The 22,340-nt window shown below is 43.7% G+C and overlaps 1 protein-coding gene across 1 annotated transcript in view; it reads left to right on the top strand.

Annotated features, from left to right (window-relative positions):
* The window catches only part of arhgap28 (Rho GTPase activating protein 28), a 163,421-nt gene extending 141,091 nt beyond the window's left edge, over positions 1–22,330 (top strand). Inside the window, exons 9-15 of the mRNA XM_078535969.1 lie at positions 3,211–3,370; positions 7,926–8,008; positions 10,336–10,533; positions 13,997–14,230; positions 14,854–14,978; positions 19,612–19,676; positions 20,733–22,330. Of these exons, the coding sequence (XP_078392095.1) occupies positions 3,211–3,370; positions 7,926–8,008; positions 10,336–10,533; positions 13,997–14,230; positions 14,854–14,978; positions 19,612–19,676; positions 20,733–20,824 (957 nt within the window). The 3' untranslated portion in view covers positions 20,825–22,330. The remainder of the gene's footprint in view (positions 1–3,210; positions 3,371–7,925; positions 8,009–10,335; positions 10,534–13,996; positions 14,231–14,853; positions 14,979–19,611; positions 19,677–20,732) is intronic.
* Positions 22,331–22,340: the final 10 nt, after the last annotated feature.

Raw genomic sequence — 22,340 nt, forward strand, 5'->3', positions numbered from 1 at the left:
GATACAGTCAGTTCCCAAGGACCCCTATTCCATGGCCACCATGTTCTGCCAATAATGCCAATAATTCTTTCGCTGGGTGTGGGCATCACTGGCTGGGCCAGCATTTTTATTGCCCATCCCTAGTTGCCCTTGGAAGGTGGTGGTGAGCTGCCTTCTTGAACCGCTACAGCCCATGCGGTATAGGTGCACCCACAGTGCTGTTAGGGAGGGAGTTCCAGATTTTGATGCAGTGACAGTGAAGGAACGGCGATATATTTCCAAGTCTGGATGATGTGTGGCTTGGAGGGGAACTTGCAGGTGGTGGTGCTTCCATGCATCGGCTGCTCTTGACCTTCTAGCTGGCAGAGGTCCTGGGTTTGGAAGGTGCTGTCTAAGGAGCCGTGGTGAGTTTCTGCAGTGCATCTTGTAGATGGTACACACTGCTGCCACTGTGCATCGGTGGTGGAGGGAGTGAATGTTTGTGGATGGGGTGCCAAACAAGTGGGCTGCTTTGACCTGGATGGTGTCGAGCTTCTTGAGTATGTTGGAGCTGTACTCATCCAGGCAAGTGGAGAGTATTTCTTCACACTCCTGACTTGTGCCCTGTAGATGGTGGACAGGCTTTGAGGAGTTAGGAGGTGAGTTACTCTCTGCAGAATTTCTAGCCTCTGACCTGCTCTTGTAGCCACAGTATTTATCTGGCTGGTCCAGTTCAGTTTCTGAAGCCAATCCCTTACGATAAGTGTACTGAATAAACATCAGCAGAGATAAAAGTAAAATACTGCAGATGCTGGAAATCTGAAATACAATCAGAAAGCGATGGAACTACTCAGCAGGTCTGACAGCATCTCTGGAGAGATAAACAGAGTAAATGTTTTGAGCCTAATATGACTCTCCTTCAGAACTGAAGGAAGGTAGAAATGTGCACAATGTGGTTTTCTGCCATTGAGAGTTGGGAGGGAGAGGAAAATCAAGAGGGAAGGTTTGGGATAGAGTAGAAGGCGAGAGAAGTTAAATAACAAAGATGTCGTGGACTAAAAGGAAAAAGGAGTGTTAATATTTATAGTAAAGGAACAGAACATTGGCCCAGAGTGAGCGTGAATGGCAGAATAATAAACAGCTCTGTCCAAAAGCAAAAACATGGAAAACAAGGTTCACACCGGCACCTGGCAAAAAGCCAGAATCAAAACGAGGGACAGAGTTCATGGTCTGAAGTTGTTGAACTCAATGTTAAGTACATAGGCTGTAAAGTGCCTAATCGGAAGATGAGGTGCTGTTCCTGCAGCTTGCGTTGGGCTTCACTAGAACATTGCAGCAGATCGAGGACAGAAAAGTGAGCATGAGAGCAAGATGATGAATTAAAATGGCAAGCAGCCAGACGCTCGGGGTCATGCTTGCGAACTGAGTGGAGCTGTTTCACAAAGCGGTCACCCAACCTGTGTTTAGTCTCCCCAGTGAGCGCATTGTGAGCAGCAAATACAGTAGACCAAATTGAAAGAAGTACCAGTAAATCAGCAGAGATAAATTGGTAAACCACTGTGCCTAAGTGATTTGTCAGTTCAGCGTGTGGTTAATTGAGCTCATGCATTTTGTTGAGTTCCGCAGTTCCTTTAAGCCATATACACCCACACTGATGTCATTCAGAAGTAGAGTCAGTTTGGTTAAAGTTAATGATGCTTCCTTTTAATTGTTCAGTTAACATATAGTCAAACAAAAAAATGCATGTTGATGCTGTGGCAGAAAGGCAAAAGACTACCAGTGGAGGGAAATGGTTAGCAGCTTCATTCCGTAGTGACTGACCTTGCCCAGGGGGTTGGGCAGATTGCCCGTTAAATTTGGGATTTTACACAATGCTGAACAAGCCAAGCCAATTCTACATGGCCCTTCCATCATCAAGCAGTCAGGAGGAATAGACCATCTTTATCCAAATGAAATTATTTCACCCAGTATTAGATGACTAAATACTTAATGAGACCCGAACGTCTCAGGAATGAATATTTAACAGGGTAAAGTGGAAGTGGGGGAATTCAACACATCCTGACATTGAGGAGATCAGTATAGATGTTTAAAGTGGAATCTTATTACATGGATTATTCTGCCTTCCTTGAATGGTGAGGATTTTAAATTATTTGCTGTTAAATATTTATCTTAAAATAATATTTCAAGTACTGAAGATAAAGTATTACTGAGGAAAAGAGAATTCAAAAATCATTTTTTTTTAAAGGATGTCCTTAAGAGAGGTAAAGAACTCAAACCCTAGGATTAAGCGTTTCTCTATTACTATACAGGACTTTTAAGAAGATTTTGAAAATACTTATGAATGACAGAGGTTGATAGCAGAGATCACAGAGGAATGCTAGGAACAGGGGTGGGCTATGCAGCCCCTCAGATCTGTTCTGCTATTCAATTGGAGTTAAATTTTTAAGGGTATTGTTTTAGACCTGTGTACAGTTTCGGGCACCACATTTTAGGAAGGATGTGAAGGCATTGGAGAAAGTGCAGGAGAGGTTTACAAGAATGGTTCCAGGGATGAGGAACTTCAGTTATGAAGATAGATTGGAGAAATTGGGACTCTTTTCCTTGGAGAAAAGAGGGCTGAAAGAAAATTTGATAGAGGTATTCAAAATCACGAGCAGCCTGGGCAGAGGATAGGCCGAAACTGTTTAACTGGCTCAAGAACAAGAGAGCACAGATTTAAGGTATTGGTAAAAGAAGCAAAAGCGACATGAGAAAAAACTTTTTCACTCAGAGAGTGGTTAGGGTCTGGAATGCACTGCCTGAGAGTGTGGTGGAGGCAGGTTCAATCGAGGCATTGAAGAGGGAATTAAATGATTATTTGAAAAGAAGCAATGTGCAGGGTTACAGGGTGAGAGTGGGGGAATGGCACACGGTGAAATACTCATTCGAAGAGCCAATGCAGACACGATGGGCTGAATGGCCTCCTTCTGCACTGTAACAATTCTGTGATTCTGTGAGGACCGAACTCCATTCCGGCTCAATTTAATCACGGACAGAAGACATTTTTATCTTCCCCTTGCAATGCGGCCTTTAGCGAATATTAGCGATTTAGCTTTGCTGTTATCCCCTGTAGCATTTAATATTAAGTTAAGAGAAATGTAGGTAAGAGTTTCTTAATTTGAAACTAATATATTCCCCCCAAAATCGGCTTTGTTTTCTATTTGAGCCACAAGATATAAACTGGATTCAAATTAATGTAATTTTCATTTACAGAATTATCGACAAGAGTTGGAGGCAAGATTTTACAACGACACCTTTGACTGGGACCAAGTCCATCACAATGATGTAGCGTGCCTGCTGAAGACTTTCATCAGAGAACTGCCCTATCCTTTACTCACTGCGGAGTACCTTCCAGCATTTGTAGCTGTGCAAAGTATGACTTTGTCTTAACTTAAATATATTTTTGCTTTCTTTTCATTTGTTTTACCTTTATCTTTTTTTTCATGTTGGTACATCTGTTCTTGCAGCAGTGCTCACACACAAGCATTCTTCCTCCCACCCCGCTTCCACACACACACCCCCCCCGCCAATAGGGTGGAATCGTCCCAGATTTGCACTAACTGCGGTAGCGGGCAGGTAAAACATTTTACACACCCATCTGACCTCATCTAGCCTCTCACATGTCCATCTGGCCTCATCTCCTCTGGGAACTGCCTCCTCAGCCCTCACCATCTTGAGACCACTTGGACAGATCAACTTGTGTCCCCACACACATCCTGGGATACCCTTCTCTGCCAGTACATATCTTGTCCTGCCACCTCTTCCCTTACCTGAAGCCACTTCTCTCCCTTCCCCAAGCAAGATCTAGCCCTGCAGCCATTGAAAAGCCACCCACATATGGCTGATCTGGTAGGTAGAGACCAGCCCGTGAGCCTACCTGAAAGAGATGTGGTGCTGTCTGTGAAGCCTGGCGCCAATGACTGCGAGTGCTGCCTGAAGCAAGGTAGGCAAACAAGCCTCAAAGTCCCGAGCGAAGTGCAGCCCACCAAGAGTACGCCTTATGTCTGCTGTTGTGAAACACATCAGTGTGTTTTCCCACTAACATGGACGGACGATCCGGGGGGGATGAGTCCAGTGAGCTGGCCTTATAATGATATGCTGATCTTTTACAATGAGGTTCCCGATGTCTGATGGCGGGGAATGCGGCCCACCATCGGCAAGCGGTGAGGATGATAGCAAACTGGTTTCACGATGTCGTGAAACTGATTTTTTTCCTTCTTGCCGTATTGTCCACTCATGCCACCAAACACGCCCAATGCCGTTGGGCATGGAAAATCCCGGCCATAGTTTGCATTTCGGGCTTTTACAATGCCACTTTCAATGCTTCTCTCTTGTCTGCTAGCGGGAGGCATAATGGCCTGGACTTTGCAGTAGTAATGATGATGAAATTATCAACATTCCGCTGTCATTACTCTTCTAAAACTGATAGCACATGCTGTTAAATGTGGAAATCAAAAAGTTGCTGTCAGTGATTTTATTGTGTCCCCAAAGACTGCAATCGATTAAAAATCATTGAACTGCCAAAAACTTGCCCTTTAACACTGTTGGCCCACTGTAACAATCCTTGAAAAAGTTGCACCTTGTTGAATGATGTGCAACCAGGAATTGAATGGGCTACTAATCTCATAATTACTACTGAGCAGCCTCACTGGTCCTGAAAAACTAATTTTAGATTTATGCAAAGATGCCATATTTATAATTTTTTTTAAAGTTTCTTTGATATTTCAGCTTCTACTGTAATCCCATGTATATGTGGGAGATGGTGGTATAGTGGTAATGTCATTGGACTAGTAACCCAGAGGCCCAGGCTAATGCTCTGGGGACATGCTTTCTGATCCCACCACGGTAGCTGGTGGAATTTAAATTCATTTAATAAATCTGGAGTATAAAGTTGGTCTCAATAATGGTGACTATAAAATTATCACCAATGGTTATAAAAAAGAAACAATCTTGTTCACTCATGTCCTTTAGGAAAGGAAATCTGCCATCCTTACCTGGTCTGGCCTAAATCTGACTGCAGACCTATAGCAATGTGATTGATTCTTAGCTGCCTTCTGAAATGGCCTAGTAAGCCACTCTGTTCAAGGGCAATTAGGGCTGGGCAACAAATGCTGGCATTGCTAGTGATTCCCAAACCCCATGAAAGAATAAGAAACAAAAACATGTCCCAATCACTTATTTATCTAAATATATTTAAAAGTGAAGGGTAATAAATGCATTTTATTTCCTAGTTTGCTGTCTGTGAGAATGCTTCAATGTGGTTGGCTGCTCAACTCACTTGATGTCATCACTGGTGCTGGACACCTGGAAATCCCCTTGACTTGACAGCAGATTCAAATTAATATCAGGATAGGGGAAATCCAGGCTGTGGAGATCATGAGATCTTCATGTGCAGCTCACTTTGAAGTGAGCGGCGAGTGCTGTCCCTTTGCTTTTATCAGTGAAATCATAACAATGAAATGTATATACATTGTTATGTACCCGCCATCCCTCCCTGGCTGTGCTTACCACCTGGTGCTCGATCTGACAAAGTCCCAGCCAAACACAGTGTTAATTTTTCTGTTATGACTCAGTTAGTAGCAACCTCACCTCTGAATCAGAAGGTTGTGACATCAAAGTCCCACTCCAGGGAATTAAGACTCCAGCTGCCCTCGTAGGTGGACAAAAAAGATCCCATGGCAGTATTTCAAAGAAGGTCAGGGGAGTTATCCCTAGTGTCCTGACCAATGTTTATCCCTCAATCAACGTCACAAATATAGTCTGGTCATTTCTTTCATTGCTGTTTATGGGAGCTTGCTATGCATAAATTGGTTGCCATGTTTCCTACATTACTACAGTGACTAGATGCCCAAAGTACTTCATTGGCTGTCAATTGTTCTGAGGTCATGAAAGGTGCTATATAAATACAAGGCTTTCTTTTCCTTGTAGCCAGGAAATGATGGGCTGCATTTTATGTTGGGCATGGTTGTCAGGTCTTTGATTGGCTTGAACCTCTGCCCCTTCTGAAAGGGATTCCCTTCTTTGAGAGCTGGTGGTCAATCAAATGACCAGCAGCTCTGGTGTCCCTGCAGCGTCACCAGGAGCGGTGGCCACTGCTGGGACTGCAGCAAGTTCCCTGAAGAAGGGGAGTCATAAACCCTAACAAGGTGAGTCCAGGGCTCTGCTGGGGCCAGTCTAGCAGGTCCCAGTGTAAAGGCTGGTGGTCTGAGGTCAATGAGGCAGTGGGGAGGGTAAACGTGGCGGGGGGGAGGGGGTAAACTTGGGGTGGCGGCCTCCGATAGGCATAGGGTGCCCGAACAGGAGGCATTCCGACTGGCTCTGCCAGCACACCTCCAGCAGCAGTGAAAAGGGCCCTTAAGCTCCTCAATTAGCCCACAAGGCAGTGGGCCACTAACACCACTGCTGCTGCAGGTAAAATGCCCACAGGGATTAGCAGGTGTCAAGCATGGTGCTGATGCCATGTGCCCAATCCAATTTTACACCACCTGCAACCCCCCACCCCTGCTGCCATCCTGTTGGCAGTGAGAGGGGGGGGAGTTGCGGTAAACTTCGGCCCGATATGTGTTACTGCAGACTTTTTCCACCTTAAAATGTACATTTTCATATTCAATCCTCTAAGGAGCACCTGTACACACATATGGTGAACTCTCCCCCAGGATGGATTTCTTAAATTCATTTCCATCGATGAATTTTAGTTTCACTCCACAAGGAGACATTTGTGTGTCGCTTATGATACTGGACTAGAAGTTGTGACTTCATATTCCACATAGCCACTTGTGGAGCTGAATTCAATATACCTGTGGGCTAATCCCTACATTGGGCGGGATTTTTCGGCCCTGTCTGCTGCCGGGATTGTCCGGTTCTACCAAAAGTCAATGGACTTTTGGCTGGGCCACGGCATCTCCCGCGATGGGTCCCTCCACGACAGGACTGGAAAACCCTGGCCGTTAGTGTAAAAATCCACCTGCTTCATTAATGCCCTTCATGGACCAAAATGCCACCCATACCCAGTATAGTTTACATGTGACTCAAATCCAAGCGATATAAATGGTCATTGCTTGGGGTGAATGATCACTCACATCCTGAGGTCAAATTTTTAAACATTTGAACAGACATTGGACTTCATTTTACCAGCCCGCTACCGCGCTTAGTGCAGTTCCGGGAAAATTCCGCCCACTGTGAAATTATAGATAGTCACTATTGGCTGATTTTTAAAATATCAAACTTCCCAAAATGTTTTCTTATGGAAAAGTAATCAAGAAAATTTTAAGAATAATTTTCAAGTGTAGCAATATCAATCTACAACTATGATGGATGAATATTCTGCATGATTCACTCTGAGAGGCAGTAGAGTTTATCATGTAAATGAAAGTTATTTCTTAAATTGCTGTATCTTTAACTCCGTGAAAAGAAATGCATTCATATATATACGTGCTGCTCGAGAACCTCGCATTTAAGGGTGGAAGGTTATAAGGCAGCAGCGGCTGACTCAACATCAGTTAACGCTGTCCAGAAATCCTCTTTTGCAGAATGAAAGGAAGAAAGCTTTGTAAGTATATAGCACCTTTCATAACCTCAGGATGTCCCAGAGCATTTTACAACCATTTACACTTTTACATTTCACACTTTCGAAGTGTAGTCACTGTTGTAATGTAGGAAACACAGCGGCTATAGCAAGCTCCCACAAGCAGGAATGTGATAGTGGCTAAACAATCTGCTTTTAGGTATTGCTTATGGTATAAATATTGGCTGGGGCACTGGGGAGAACTTCCCTGTTGTTCTTCGATATAGTGCCATTGGATCTTTAACAACCACATGAGAGACAGTTGGGACAGTTTAACATTTCATCCAAATGATAATGTTGTCCTTTCCGTTTGTACAGAAGATGAGATTTTGCATCTTAACTGCTATCTCTGTTTTGGTTTCAGATATCTCGCTGACCAAGTTGCAGTTACAAGCTCTACACCTTATCATCATGTTACTGCCTGACCCCAACAGAGACACTATCAAGGTACATATGGCTGCAAGTGGCAGAATTGGGGGTCTCCCTGATGTTCAACCTGTATAATGAACAGCAGAGTATATCAGGCACTCAACAAAATATTCTAAATATGGTCAGGTACACGCAAGGTTAAATATGTGGGACAGTAGCAGCATGGTTATGTTACTGGCTCAGTAATATAGTGGCCTGAGTTGGTGATCAAGATATGAGTTCAAATCTACCAACTGCAGCTGGGTAATTTAAATTTGGTTAAATACATTTTAAAAAAATATCAGTAATGGTGACTGTGAAACTATTGGATTGTCATAAAACCCTTTCTGGTGCATGAATGCCCATTAGGGAAGAGGTTTTGCCGTCCTTGACTGGTCTGGACTTTATGGGCAGAATTTTACACTCCATGAGCAGACGTGTGCCAGACCCGATCGGGCGTAAAATAACGCACGATGATGTCTGCTGAGCGCCCTGACATCACCACACAGTCGAGTGATATTTCGGTTGGTGGTTGGTTGCACGGGGAGTGTGCCGGCTCTCGAGCTCAGTCCAAGCAGCCAGGGCTCACCCCCTCGGCCAGTTCCGGCGTCATTGACAGTTGGCACTCAGATTCTAGCACCCCTGAGCTCCACGGGGGCCTGACACACCGTAACACTTCTGCACACTGACCCATGCCAACATGGTACTCACCCTTCCTGAACGCAGCAGGTGATGGAAACCCTTCCGGCACTGCACTCATGTGCACCGCACCACGTCACGGCTGCTAACCAGCGCTGCCACCTCCTCCCATGCCCTCTTTGTGAGGTGCGGTGGCCTCTTCCTCCCATCTCTGGGGACAAGGTTGTCCCCTCCTGGCAGTCACCTCCTCCAGCAGGATGGCGAGGCACTCTTCTGAAAAGCGGTGGGCTAAGTGCCCACCCGACCTTCCCTCCCGCCTGGCATCTCCAGCCACACGTGACTCCATAACTTGAACGTTGGAGATACAGAGGAGACATTCTTCCCATGGTAGCCATCCAGGGACTGCCTGGGCCGTTGTTAAACCAGTCGCCGGGTCACCTTTGGACCCGACGCCCGACAGGCCCCCACCCCCGCTCGGCCCTTCCCGACCAGTGACGAGCCGCGTTTCACGCTGGGCAGGCCTTAATTGGCTTATATATGGTCTGAAGAAGGGTCATACGGACTCGAAACGTCAACCCTGTTTCTCTCTCCAGAGATGCTGTCAGACCTGCTGAACTTTTCTAGCATTTTCTGTTGTTGTTTCAGGTTTCCAGCATCTGCAGTATTTTGTTTTTTGCTTGTATATTAACTTTGTTGATAACAGTTTTCCACTAAAGGTTGTTTTATATCTAGACCCATTCTCTTTTCCACTTTTACTAATAGAGTCACTGATTAGGACTCCTACACTGCACACCTATCCTGGCAGCTTTTTAGTGAACTTTGCATTGATATTGTGACTGATTATGTGAAGTGAAAGACCTGTGTAGGCAAACTGTTCGCTGACAACAAATAAAAGGGCCTGTTGTTATATAAAGCATCATTCCCCACACACTGACAGCAGCAATCCCAATGTGCAGATCATTCACCTCACTTATTCCCACATCGCTGGAGATTGATGGTCCTCTTCTGTTTTGGTTTAAATCCTTCGGATGCCTTTGGAAACATCTGTTGTGGGGAAAGAGCAGGGGAGTAAGAGTAATTAGATCATTCCCCAGAACGAAAAAACATTAAGAATTGGGAAATAAGAATATTGGTCGAAAGTGGTCTTATATACCTTAAATTGGAACACCAGTAAAAACTGGGAAATAAGAGTACTGGTCTGAATTGATTTTTCCCTTTGGGTCATAGAGCTGCACAGCCTGGATGGGCCGAGTGACCATCTCCTGTACTGCAAGGTTCTACGAGTCTCACACATAATTGTTTTGATGTGTTTGGAACTGCAAAGGGAGCAACCCCATCTTCATAATGTCAGCAAATTTAAGATCTAGTTAACTGGCTGGATTGAAAAGTTGCTTGATATTAGTAAGTGAAATGAGATGCCAATTAAAATTCATTAGCTGTTCCATAGTTCATTCACAGAATTGGTCCAAAAGCTCCTAATCAAAGCTTATAGGTTGATTTCATAAACAAATAGTATATTGTGCAAAATATACTTCCTGCATATTGTTTACAAATAGTGGGAGCATTATGACATTCAGATATTAGGGCGCCAAATCCTCTGAAAATGTGGGTAAGTGTGGAATGCAAACAGAATCTTCCTTGTATAAAACAAAAAGTGAAAGGAAGGCACATTACAATTGAATTGAATCCCTTTCTTCCTTTATCACTTCCCCACCCCACCTCCCCAGGCTCTCTTGGAATATCTCAGCAAAGTCGTAGCAAATGAGGCCAAAAACAGAATGAGCCTGTGGAATGTCTCCATGATTGTCGCACCAAACCTCTTCATGTGCAAAGGGAGAAGTGGGAACCACCAAGAGGCAGAGGCAGCCACCAAAGCTGCCAACATCGTACAACTACTCATCAAATACCAGGACATCCTGTGGACTGTGAGTGAACCTGCACCACCCAGCACTCTACACCACTTCCTTTCCAGCCTTTCTCAAGTAGGCCGAGAATTCGAATGAGAATAATCACTAGTGTTGCCAATCCTCCAGACCCTTTGAATCTCCAGGAATTAAAGACTAATCTCCAGGACACTGCTGCGAGCAAACAGGGAGAAATTTCACAGGGGCAGTAATACAATTACGTTTTTTTTTTTACAAAAATCTTCTTTGTAAATTGTTATTTGTTTGTTGGCTGTAAAAATATGGGACCTGGGAATAAAGGCTGTTTGATTTCCAGTGAAGTATCATTGAGTAGGTTAATTCACTGGCTGACTGGCATAGGATGATGAAGTAAATAAATAAAAGTGCTCGAACGAAATGAAAAAAAAAACCCCAATTCTTTTAAGGCCCCAGTGATTTTTATCCCAAGTTGCTCGTGGGTGTGTCCTGGAGATTAACTGATGGAGACTCCAGGACAGTCTTGGATGGTTGGTGACCCTCAAGAGTAAATAATTTGTCCTGATTGGGGTATGGAACTGTTATTAAAATTGTCTTTTGTTTTGAATGTGCATTTTTACGAGTGGTTTGGGTGAACATAAGAACATGTGAAACAGGAGCAGTAATAGGCCCGTCAAGCTTGCTCTGCCATTCAATTGGATCATGGCTGAACTTCCATCAACTTAGCTACATCTATCCCCATATTTTTACAATATACATGATGACTGAGCGTCCACAAACCCTGGTGTAGAGAATTCCAAAGGTTTGCAACGCTTTGAGTGAAGAGATTTCTCCTCATCTCAGCCCTAAATAGCCTAATGAGAGGGGAAGCCGTCTCCGGCACCCACCACATAAAGCTTCTGAAGAATTTTATGTGATACGTTGGATTCAAACACGGTGAAAATGGGCAGGGCCCGTCACGGGCTGGAATGGGAAATTTGAAGAGCCAGCCAAAAGTCCACTGACTTTCGGCGGCCCCGGAGAATCCCGGCTGCAAGCGGGTCTGGAAAATCCCGGCCGTGGTCTTCCCCCGTCCATGTCAGAGGCAGGAGATGAAAACTCCCTCTATCACATTTAAAGGAAGCGAATGGAGAGTCAGTTAAATTAGAGGTCACTGACAACACTGAACTTAGCCTGGCACCGATTCTGTAATCTCACTCAGATAAGGCATTTGAGGCTGACTGACATGAAGAGAATTAGGAACCACATTAATAACAATGGCTACTCTGTTGAGGATGGTGTTAAAGGATATTGCTAGACAGGTTTATGTGCAGTTTTATGTGAAGCGCCTGACGTGATGATGTCATTTGCACTACAATTATAAAAATCTGTGTCATCGTTCTGTGAGGACTTTGAAGAGGTCAAGGGGTCACTATCAGTGTTGAGGCACTCAGGTATAACAGTCCTCCTAAGATAAAAGCAAAAAACTGCGGATGCTGGAAATCCAAAACAAAAATAAAAATACCTGGAAAAACTCAGCAGCATCTACGGAGAGGAGCACAGTTAACGTTTCGAGTCCATATGACTCTTCAACAGAACTAAGTAAAAATAGAAAAGAAGTGAAATATAAGCTGGTTTAAGGGGATGGGGTGGAACAGGTAGAGCTGGATAGAGGGCCAGTGATAGGTGGAGATAGCCAAAAGATGTCATAGACAAAAGGACAAAGAAGTGTTGAAGGCGGTGATATTATCTGAGGAATGTGCTAATTAAGGGTAGAAAGCAGGACAAGCAAGGTACAGATAGCCCTAATGGGGGTGGGGTGGGGTGAAGGGAAGGGATCGAAAAAGGCTAAAAGGTAAAGATAAAACAATGGATGGAAATATATTTAAAAATAATGGAAATAGGTGGGAAAAGAAAAATCTATGTAAATTATTGGAAAAAAAAGGGGGATCGGAAAGGGGGTGGGGATGGAGGAGAGAGTTCATGATCTAAAGTTGTTGAACTCAATATTCAGTCCGGAAGGCTGTAAAGTGCCTAATCCGACTAGGCACTTTACAGCCTTCCGATCTGAATATTGAGTTCAACAATTTTAGATCATGAACTCTCTCCTGCATCCCCACCCCCTTTCCGATCCCCCTTTTTTTTCCAATAATTTACATAGATTTTTCTTTTCCCACCTATTTCCATTATTTTTAAATATATTTCCATCCATTGTTTTATCTTTACCTTTTAGCCTTTTTCGATTCCTTCCCTTCACCCCACCCCACCCCCACTAGGGCTATCTGTACCTTGCTTGTCCTGCTTTCTACCCTTAATTAGCACATTCCTCAGATAATATCACCGCCTTCAACACCTCTTTGTCCTTTTGTCTATGACATCTTTTGGCTATCTCCACCTATCACTGGCTCTCTATCCAGCTCTACTTGTCCCACCGCCACCCCCCCACCCCACCTTAAACCAGCTTATATTTCACCTCTTTTCTATTTTTACTAGATTCTGATGAAAAGTCATACGGACTCAAAACGTTAACTGTGTCCCTCTCCGCAGATGCTGCCAGACCTGCTGACTTTTTCCAGGTATTTTTATTTTTGTTTTTAACAGTCCTCCTACTCTGCTCTGCCCTAATCTGCTCAAGGGTAAGTCTGAGCAGTAGCCTCAGATGATTATTTGCTATTGTAGTAGTGTGACACTTTCATGCAGGCATCCATATGTCCTCTCTGAGTAAGCAGGGTCTGTGTGCAGTGCAAGATAGTAGGCCAGAATTTGCTGTGCTAGGGCACCTAATGGCTTCCACCATTAGACAGACTTACCTTTGCACATTCAGGTCTTTACATCTTTGTGTGACAGGTTGCTGGAAGTTCAAGCTCATAATATCGCAGTGAGGGAAACTGGGCATCTGGGACCTGGGTGAACTGGTTAAGCAACAGTGTGTGTTCTTAATCAATCAGGCTGAAGGATTGAGAAATAAGCAGCATAAGAACTGAGAAGGAGTGTAAGTTAAAGTGAGTGAATTCAATGTCAAATCAGGTACAAAAAGAAAAATAAAGAGAGAGAAAGAAAGAAAGAGAGAAAAGACTGTTAACATTTTTTTGAAAAAATATTACATTTTACATTTTAAAAACCCGAAGAAGGTGAGACTCCATACTTTTGTAATAGTTAATTTTCATTGCAAAAAAGATTGTATGGAAGTTATTAACACTTACCACATTACTAAAAGGCTACACACTGGAATGGACAAGATACAACTTGTTGTGATAAGTTTAGTTCGTATCTACTGCTCAAAGAGAGCAACTTCACACCACTCAGTGGTGAAGCAGACAGTGAGATGCCATGTTTGTGAAGGGAATGGTGACAGTAACATTCAGATATTTAATATTTAACGACGCATCTTACCCTCACCTGAAGTTGCTGTTCCAATTGTGTATAAAGAACAGTAAGCGTCACTGGCCTCACCGTTGTTTGACAGTAAAATCTGAGTCCGAGTGTTTTACAACAGTAATAACTGTTGCTGTTCTCCCATCTTTCACAGATTCCGTCCTTTATGATTGCCCAGGTGCGGAAGATGAACGAAAGCGAGAACAGAAGACGGACAAAAGTGACGTGGCTGACAAGTCCTTCATTTTTTTTCCCTCCTGCCTTCAGGGGAAATGGCTCTCCCCCACCCTGTCTCTCTCCCCGAGGGCGCAACCGAAACCAGGAGCCCGCCTTGTGGGAGATCCCAGGTGTGAACTTGTGTCCTACCACTTTGGGGCACAGTTTAAAGGTACACTCCCTATGCCTTATCATTGACTCACCAATATTCCTTTTTCTTCTATCATAGGATTAAAGACACCTTATAGCACAGAAAGAGACCATTCTGCCCATTGTGCCTGTGCTGGCTCTTTGAAAGAGCAGTTGTGACCACTCTAGATATTTTGCCAATGGCTTTAAATCTATATGTGTGGTTATTGACCCACTCGCCAGAGAGGATAGTTTTTCTCTTTCTGTTCTATCAAAACCCATCATCTTGAAAACCTCTATTAGGTCACCTCTTAAACTTTTCTGTTCTAATGCAAACAGTCTTAACTTTCACAACTCCTCCTCATAACTGAAGGCCTTCACCCTGGTAAAACTCCTCTGCAACCTTTCGAAGGATTTTACGTCTTTCCTTATGTGTGGTGCCCAGAATGGTCGACAATGCTCCAGGTGTGATTTATAAAGATCTTGCTTGATTACTTTTATATTCTGTCTGTCAGTTTTGGATCAATCTTGCACTTCAGTAGTTAAGTAAATAGAGCCAGCATACAACATCTGAGCAAATGCTGTCAGTTCAAATAAAGGATATGATAGAAGCACGAAGAAATATTTGTATGAAATTTAAAAAAGATTTTCTCCTTTTCTTGATAGACGGACATACCAGAGGGAGTTATTCGCGTTTATGCCACTCAGCTTTCAAAGGTTTCCATGGCCATTCAGCTGGACAATGAGACAAAAGCCAGCGATATTCTTGCTCGATTTCACTGTGAAAACAGGTGAGTTCATGGTGGGGGTCAATCAATTTTAACGTTAATGACATTTCGGAGATTTTAAGTAACTGGCCGAAACCATTTGCCAGTTTGTGTGACGCTACAGAATTGCTATACAAAATTCTGAGGCAGTTAATGGATAACTCACAATATTTGTGTCACCAGAAATATTCAGCTTTTGAACGATACGCACATTGTTCTGAATGCAATTCATAGAATACAGACAAAGGCATGGATTTTCGCTCCTGGGTTGGGGAGACAATGCCCGGCTCTGCAAACCCGACCCGGCAGGAAATGCCCCGCCGGTTTGGATTTTCAGTCCAGGTGGCGCAGGTACAAACGGAAGTCCTGGTGGGTGACCACAGAAACAGTGTGGAGGCTGCCGGGTGCAGAGGGGGACTGGGTGGAAGGCCTGTCTCGGTGCACCAGCACTGTGTTTAAAAAAGAAGCCAATAAAACATATAGTAGCCCTCCACCCTCATCCCTCCTCACCCCATACGCTCCCCATGCCCCATCCATGCTAACCCATGCCAGGCAGAATATCAGTCAGAAGAGAGGAGAGGGTTAAGATGGCAGATTTAGATGAGAAAGGATGGGCGGATGCTCAAGTACAGCATAAACACTGACATGGACTAGTTGAGCTGAATGGCTTAATTCTGTGTGGTTTATTCTATCTAATTCTATGAAATTTTTCACACAACGAATGGTTCAGGTCTGGAATGCACTGCCTGGAAGTGCGGTGGAGGCAGGTTCAATCGAGGCAGCCAAGAGGGCATTAGATGATTATTTGAATGGAAACAATGTGCAGGGGTACGGGGAAAAGGCAGAGCACTAGGTCATAGTGCACATTTGGAGAGCTGGTGCAGACACGATGGGCCGAATGGCCTCCTTCTGTGCCATTAAGATTCTTTGATTGCTGTACTGATTAGTTTATAAACATCTATTCTTGTACTGGTTCTCCTGATGACACAGCTATCAGCTACAAACTCTACTGCTGTGGAGCTAAGCTCTGTTCAGCATAGCCTGTACTGCACTAGCTGAGCCAGAGCTCATAGAATCTCACAAAACCGAGGGCCTTCAGGATAAGGGAACAAAAAGGAGAAGAATGGAAAATTCTCAAGGGGCAAAAGAAAATGATGTTGAGGAATTTAAAAATACAACATTAATGGAAGGCTGGGGCAGGGAGCATTGGCTGCCTGATCCTTCCTTGCACAAGGAAAGGCACGGATTTAATGGGCTGAATAGCCTCCTTCTGTGCTGCAATGATGCCATGGCATGAATGCTGACTGAATTGCCTTTGTCTGTATTTGTAGCTCATCTGTACATTTTTTTGCCTCAGGAGAGAAACACTGAGTGTTGCAAAGAGACAAAATTGGCATGCTAGCAGTGAAATCTGGACCAAATGATAGATTATGTAGGAAACACCTGGGCCGGAGGATAAAGGCCATGCCAGAGTGTTCATAGCAAATTAATTCATTTTGACCTACAGTCTGAAACAATGAATCTCTTCAGCGATGCTGGTTGAGGAATGCATTTTGACCAGGAGATCTCCTCTGCTCCTCGTTTGAAAAATGCAGCACAGGAGGAGGCTATTCAGCCCATCGTGTCTGTGCCATGCTCTTTTTCAAATTATTCTGCTGCCCATGTCCTTACTCGCACCAGGTCCCGTTCATGCAAGACTTATCATAAATGGGCTCACAAAACTTAAGCAATGCCTTCATTTTTAAATTCTCATCCTTGTTTTCAAGTCCCTCCATGGACTCCCTATCTCTGTAATCTCCCCCAGTCCCACATCTTCCAAAGAATCTGCGCTCCTCCAGTTCCGACCTGTTAAGCATCCCTAATTTTAATTGGTGACTTTGCCTTTAGCTGCCAGGTCCCTAAGCTCAGAAATTCCCTCCCTAAACTTCTCCATCTTACTACTTCTCTCTCCTCCTTTCAGAAGGCTCCTTTCTTCATCTCTCCTAATATTCAGGAATTCACCAAGGCTCCTTAGACAGCACCTTACAAACCCATGACCACTACCATCTAGAAGGACAAGGGCAGCAGATAGATGGGAACACCACCATCTGGAAGTTCCCCTCCAAGTCAGTCACCATCCTGACTTGGAAATATATCGCCATTCCTTCACTGCCGCTGGGTCAAAACCCTGGAACTCCCTTCCTAACAGCACTTTGGGTGTACCTACACCACATGGACTGCAGCAATTCAAGAAGGCAGCTCAGCACCACCTTCTCAAGGGTGACTAGGGATGGGCAATAAATGCTGACCCAGCCAGCGAAGCCTATATCCCGGGAATGAATAAAAAAAATCTCCTTATGTGGCTCAGTTTCAAATGTTGCTTTACGCTACTCCCGTGAAGCACCTCAGGACATTTTAATACATAGAAATGTGCTATGTAAATACAGGTGGTTGTTGTCTCATGGGATCTTTTGCATCCATCTGAACAGACAGGGCAGGATCTGTTTTAAAGCCTCATTTGAAAGACATGAGCTCCGAGAATTCAGCGGTCTATGATTGATTCAGAGATGAGTGCTCCCAGCTGTTTCAGGCTGACACTTATGCCTATTTATGTGATAATATAAAGTGGATTCCTAATTCAGATGGTTCGTTGTGTGGCACTCCAACAAAAGATGACCAAAAAAATAATTAAGAGTGAGAAAATAAACTTTGAGGGTAAACTAGCGAGTAATATAAAAATGGACAGCAAGAGCTTCTTTAAATATATAAGGAAGAGAGAGGCCAAAGTGAACATCGGCCCCTTAGAGAATGAGGCTGGGGAAATAATAATGGGGAACCAGGAAATGGCAGAGGAGTTGAATAAATACTTTGCTTCAGCCTTCACAGTAGAAGACACTAATAGCATTCCAAAAATACTAAATAATCAAGGGGCAAAAGGGGGTGGGGGGAGGAAATAAATACAATAACTATCACTACAGAAAACGTACTAGAGAAACTAATGGGGCTAAAGGCCGATAAGTCCCCTGGGCCTGATGGGTTGCATCCTAGGATATTAAAGGAAGTAGCTACAGAGATAGTGGATGCACTGGTAGTAATCTTCCAAGAACCCTTAGGGCAGGATTTTGCGTGTTGGCGAGCGGGGACGGGGCCTGCTCACCGATGCATAAAATGACGCGCGCTGATGTCGGGGGGCACTCCTGACGTCACCGCGCCCCGTTTAAATTTTCAGGAAGATGAGAGTGCAGCAAAATCAGCTGCGCGCCCGCCGACCTGTCAATGGCCAATTGAGGCCATTGACAGGGTCAATTAAGTAATTAAAGGACCTGCCTGTCCAACCTTAAGGTTGTCGGGCAGGCCGGGAGCCCTGCGGGAACTGGAAAAAACATGAAACCTCATCCACGGGCGGGATGAGGTTTCATGTAGGGTTTTAAAAATTTTAATAAAGGTTTTGTAAAAATTTTGGACATGTCCCAACTCATGTGGCATTGTCACATGAGGGGACATGTTAGGGAAATTTTATTTTTCTATTTTTATCTTTTTTACATTTACAGCCAATCTCCCTGAGGCTGCACTCAGGGAGTGCATAGCCCTCATGCATGAATCCCAAAAAGCTAGCATACAAGTTCAGCAGGTAATAGGGAAGGCAAATAGAACGTTGGCCTTTATTTCAAAGGGAATGGAGTATAAAAATAGGGAAGTCTTGCTAAAACTACACAAGGCACTAGTTAGACCACACCTAGAATACTGTGAACAGTTTTGGTCCCCTTATCTAAGGAAAGATATACTGGCATTGGAAGCAGTCCAGAGAAGGTTCACTAGTTTGATCCTGGGTACAGAGGGATTTTTTTATCAGGAGAGGTTGAGTATGTTGGGCCTGTACTCATTGCAGTTTAGAAGAATAAGAGGTGACCTTATTGAAACATGTAAGATCCTTAGGGGGCTTGACAGGGTAGATGCTGAGAGGTTGTTTCCCCTTGTGGGAGAGTCTGGGACCAGAGGTCATAATCTCAGAGTAAGGGGTGGCCCATTTAAAACAGAGATAAGGAGGAATTTCTTATCTCAGAGGGTAGTGAACCTGTGGAATTCTTTACCGTTGAGGGCTGTAGAGGCTGGGTCGTTAAGTATAATCAAGGCTGAGATAGACAAATTTTTAATCAGTAAGGGAATCAAGGGTTATGGGGAAAAAGCAGGAAAGTGGAGTTGAGGATTATCAGATCAGCCATGATTTTATTGAATGGCAGAGCAGACTCAATGGGCCGAATGGCCTACTTTTGCTCCTAAGTCTTGTGGTTTTATATCCTTTTGATAATATGGGAACCAACATTGTTCAACAGTACTCTAAGTGTGGTCTAACCAAGTTTGAATGTCACTCTCTATGGCCAATAGTTCACAAGATAAAATGCAGCCCTTAATATTCCAGAGGACTAATCTCCTGTTCCTTCCTCCTTTCCTTAATTCTACAAAAAAAAAATTGAGCCACCAAACGTTTTTAAATGTAAGTTGAAAAGGTAGTAGTTTGATGTTTCCACAAGCGGCACTGAAATGATCTCTGCAGCAAGCTCCACGTCAGGTTGATGTTTGATACGTGCAACAGCCACAATGAACAGTTAATTATTCGATGGTTTGTACCTTTCAATAAATTCTAAATCAATCTTTGCTTCTGATTAAATCTTCACAGTACAAGCTCTGCAGTTCCCCTTAATGGACAGGGCCACTACCTGTTTGAAATGGGTGGAAATATAGGTAGGTGTTTTTTTCAAAAAATTGCCGTCGTGTGAAAAGTACGGGAGAAGGACAAATTGTTGAAGAATCTGATGTTTGATTTCTTGTTTGAATTGATATCAGTGTCATTTTTACCTTTAACCCCTGAGTTACTCATTAAAGAAAACTAATGGCTTGCTGCTCTGCTCTTGGAAATTTAACCTCTCAGGTTCTCTGTTTTGTAAAGCGACAATACCTATTGTAAACACCCCTTCTGGCTCAGTGGTTAAATGTCTCACCAACCAGCGGGCCCTAAGTTTAACCTGTACTTTGGTGGTTGGTGCAACAATATGCTTTGTTCCCAGGTTAGGTACCAAAAATAGGCCCAAAAAAATCCACTTTTCAGTGACTCCTGCTACTCACATTTGAGCTAATGGGGATCAGCCATGCGATGGCCTACACTGAATAACAGCCTGCTGGCACTCATTGTCAAAAGTCCTAGGTAAAGGCAGAAAGAAACGGAAAGGACTTGCATTTATATAGCACCCTTCATAGCCACAGGGCAAAAGTGCTTTGCAGCCAATGAAACGCTTTTGATGTTTAGTCACTGTTATAATGTAGAGCAATGCAGCAACTAATTTGTACGCAGCAAGGCCCCACAAACAGCAATGTGCTTATGATCCGATAATCCATTCTTTGTGCTATTGATGGAGTGATAAAGATTGGCCAGGACATGAGGGATAACTCCACTTCTTCAAAATAGTGCCATGGGCCTTTTACATCCAGCTGAGAGAGCAAACAGGGCCTCAGTTTAATGTTGTATACAAAAGAATGGTCACTTGTGTGAGGAATCGGAGAGTCTCCAGTGTCTGACAAAAAGAAAGTCAGCACTTTCAGACCTTCAAGTTTTATTTTCACCAGGCAGACTAAAACACAAGTTAGGATCTTTACCTGGCTAGCCAGAGGGGGGGTTGCCTTTGTGGGTGCGACCAGTAGATTAGAATTTATGGTACTATGCCAGCTACATTAATTCTCTGTGGCTATTTATGTTTCATTATTTTTTTTCATTATTTATTTTGTCTGTTTTCTCCTTTGCAGGAGAGCGCTGTCTGGACCTCAACACATACATTCTAGACTTGTACCATTTAAATCCCAATGCAACATGGGTCATTAAACCCAGAACATTGTGAGATTACTCGTTGCAGAGTGATGGGCCATAAAATAATCTAGGAGCAGTCTTGGTGAATATAACTGCGGGGACCCCTGAGAATAGTGGATATTTTACAGCGGAGCCTTTGTGTCTCAAGGCTTCGAGCTGTTGATTACCGTTACCTGCAGAACTCTGCCTTGAAAGGCGATAGTTTCAGAGGCCACGATCCTACTCATCAGGCTAAGCGTGCCGTTGTTCAATGGGAACTCAGAATGCTCACGGAAGCTTCGACCATTTTAAAGCTTTTCTTTCCTCTACCTAACGAGCCACGTCTGAAGATTGGAGCCTGGCGGAAAGTTTTTTTTGAGAGACTTAAAATAAACAACTCGCAACAGTTTCATCTGGTGGTGATTAAGAAGCAAGTCAATCCACCACTCAGAACCATTAAAAACACAACTTGAAGGATTGTGCATTTTAAACAATTATGTCTTTTGACTAGACCACACAGCTGAGGAAACTACGGATATACCAACTACATTTTACTTTTTTGGTTATTTTGGGGGGTGGGGTTGCCGGGAGCGATTGTGTTTGCTGAGTTTATGAACACTGCATGAGGGCGGCCAAGGAAGAAATGAGATGGATGTTTTCTTTTAATAATAATTAAAAGACATTTTGTATGAATGGAACTGGTGCCAAATTCCATGTATGCTATCAGGCGGGAAGTTGTTACATAAAGAGAGGATGATAGCTGCACCTGCAATCGCATGGAATTCCTGTTGGAGCGTGACTCCCAGGCTCAGTCAGACATCTGCCTGGAATATTGTTTTACAGCAAACTGAAGGCCAGGCTTTTATATTGTGTCCTTGCAGAGCCTGTGTACGTAGAGAATGATGGACTGCGGCCACTGCATCCAAACATAGTTTCGGATCCACCAAAAACAAAACTCTCTTGTTATGCTTAACAAAAAAACATACACAGGAAAAATTTTGACAGGATGGAGGAAGGAATGAGCCATTTTCTTTTTGGAACTTACCCTCTCTGGAACAACACATGTCAACTGCGAACGATTAACCTTTCTGTCGTTATTCAGTGTCTCCCGTGTGTGGAGGAAACATTCTCTTGTTTTGTTTTGTTGTGCCCTGTTAACAGAAAGTGAGGCAACATGTGAAGATATAGTATTGCCCTATTCCCTTTGATAAAGCGTCCCCCTTGTATGCCTATAATGTATTTGGAGTTAGGTCACAGGTCAGCCATGATCCATTGAATATGCTGGAACAGGCTCTAGGGGGTAAATGACCTACTCTTGTTCCTATGTTCCTTTGCTTATTCTATGTGCTGGCACGTTCGATTGCTATGTGCTTTAGGATATTTGCTTGGGAGTTAACCAGCTCCGCAATGCTGTTTAAAATGCATTTTTGAGTCTTTCTACGGGAAAGGAGGTTGGAAGTTTTTGAAATCTTGCTCTGTCGTGTGAAAATTGATCACTTTTTGGGAGATTTGGGGAGCTTCTAGGGAGAGGAAGCTAGAATTATTTTAATCGATTCTTTTTCCCTTCC

The sequence above is a fragment of the Cetorhinus maximus genome, unplaced genomic scaffold (assembly GCF_964194155.1).
Source record: "Cetorhinus maximus unplaced genomic scaffold, sCetMax3.hap1.1 HAP1_SCAFFOLD_790, whole genome shotgun sequence".
Taxonomy (NCBI): Eukaryota; Metazoa; Chordata; class Chondrichthyes; order Lamniformes; family Cetorhinidae; genus Cetorhinus; species Cetorhinus maximus.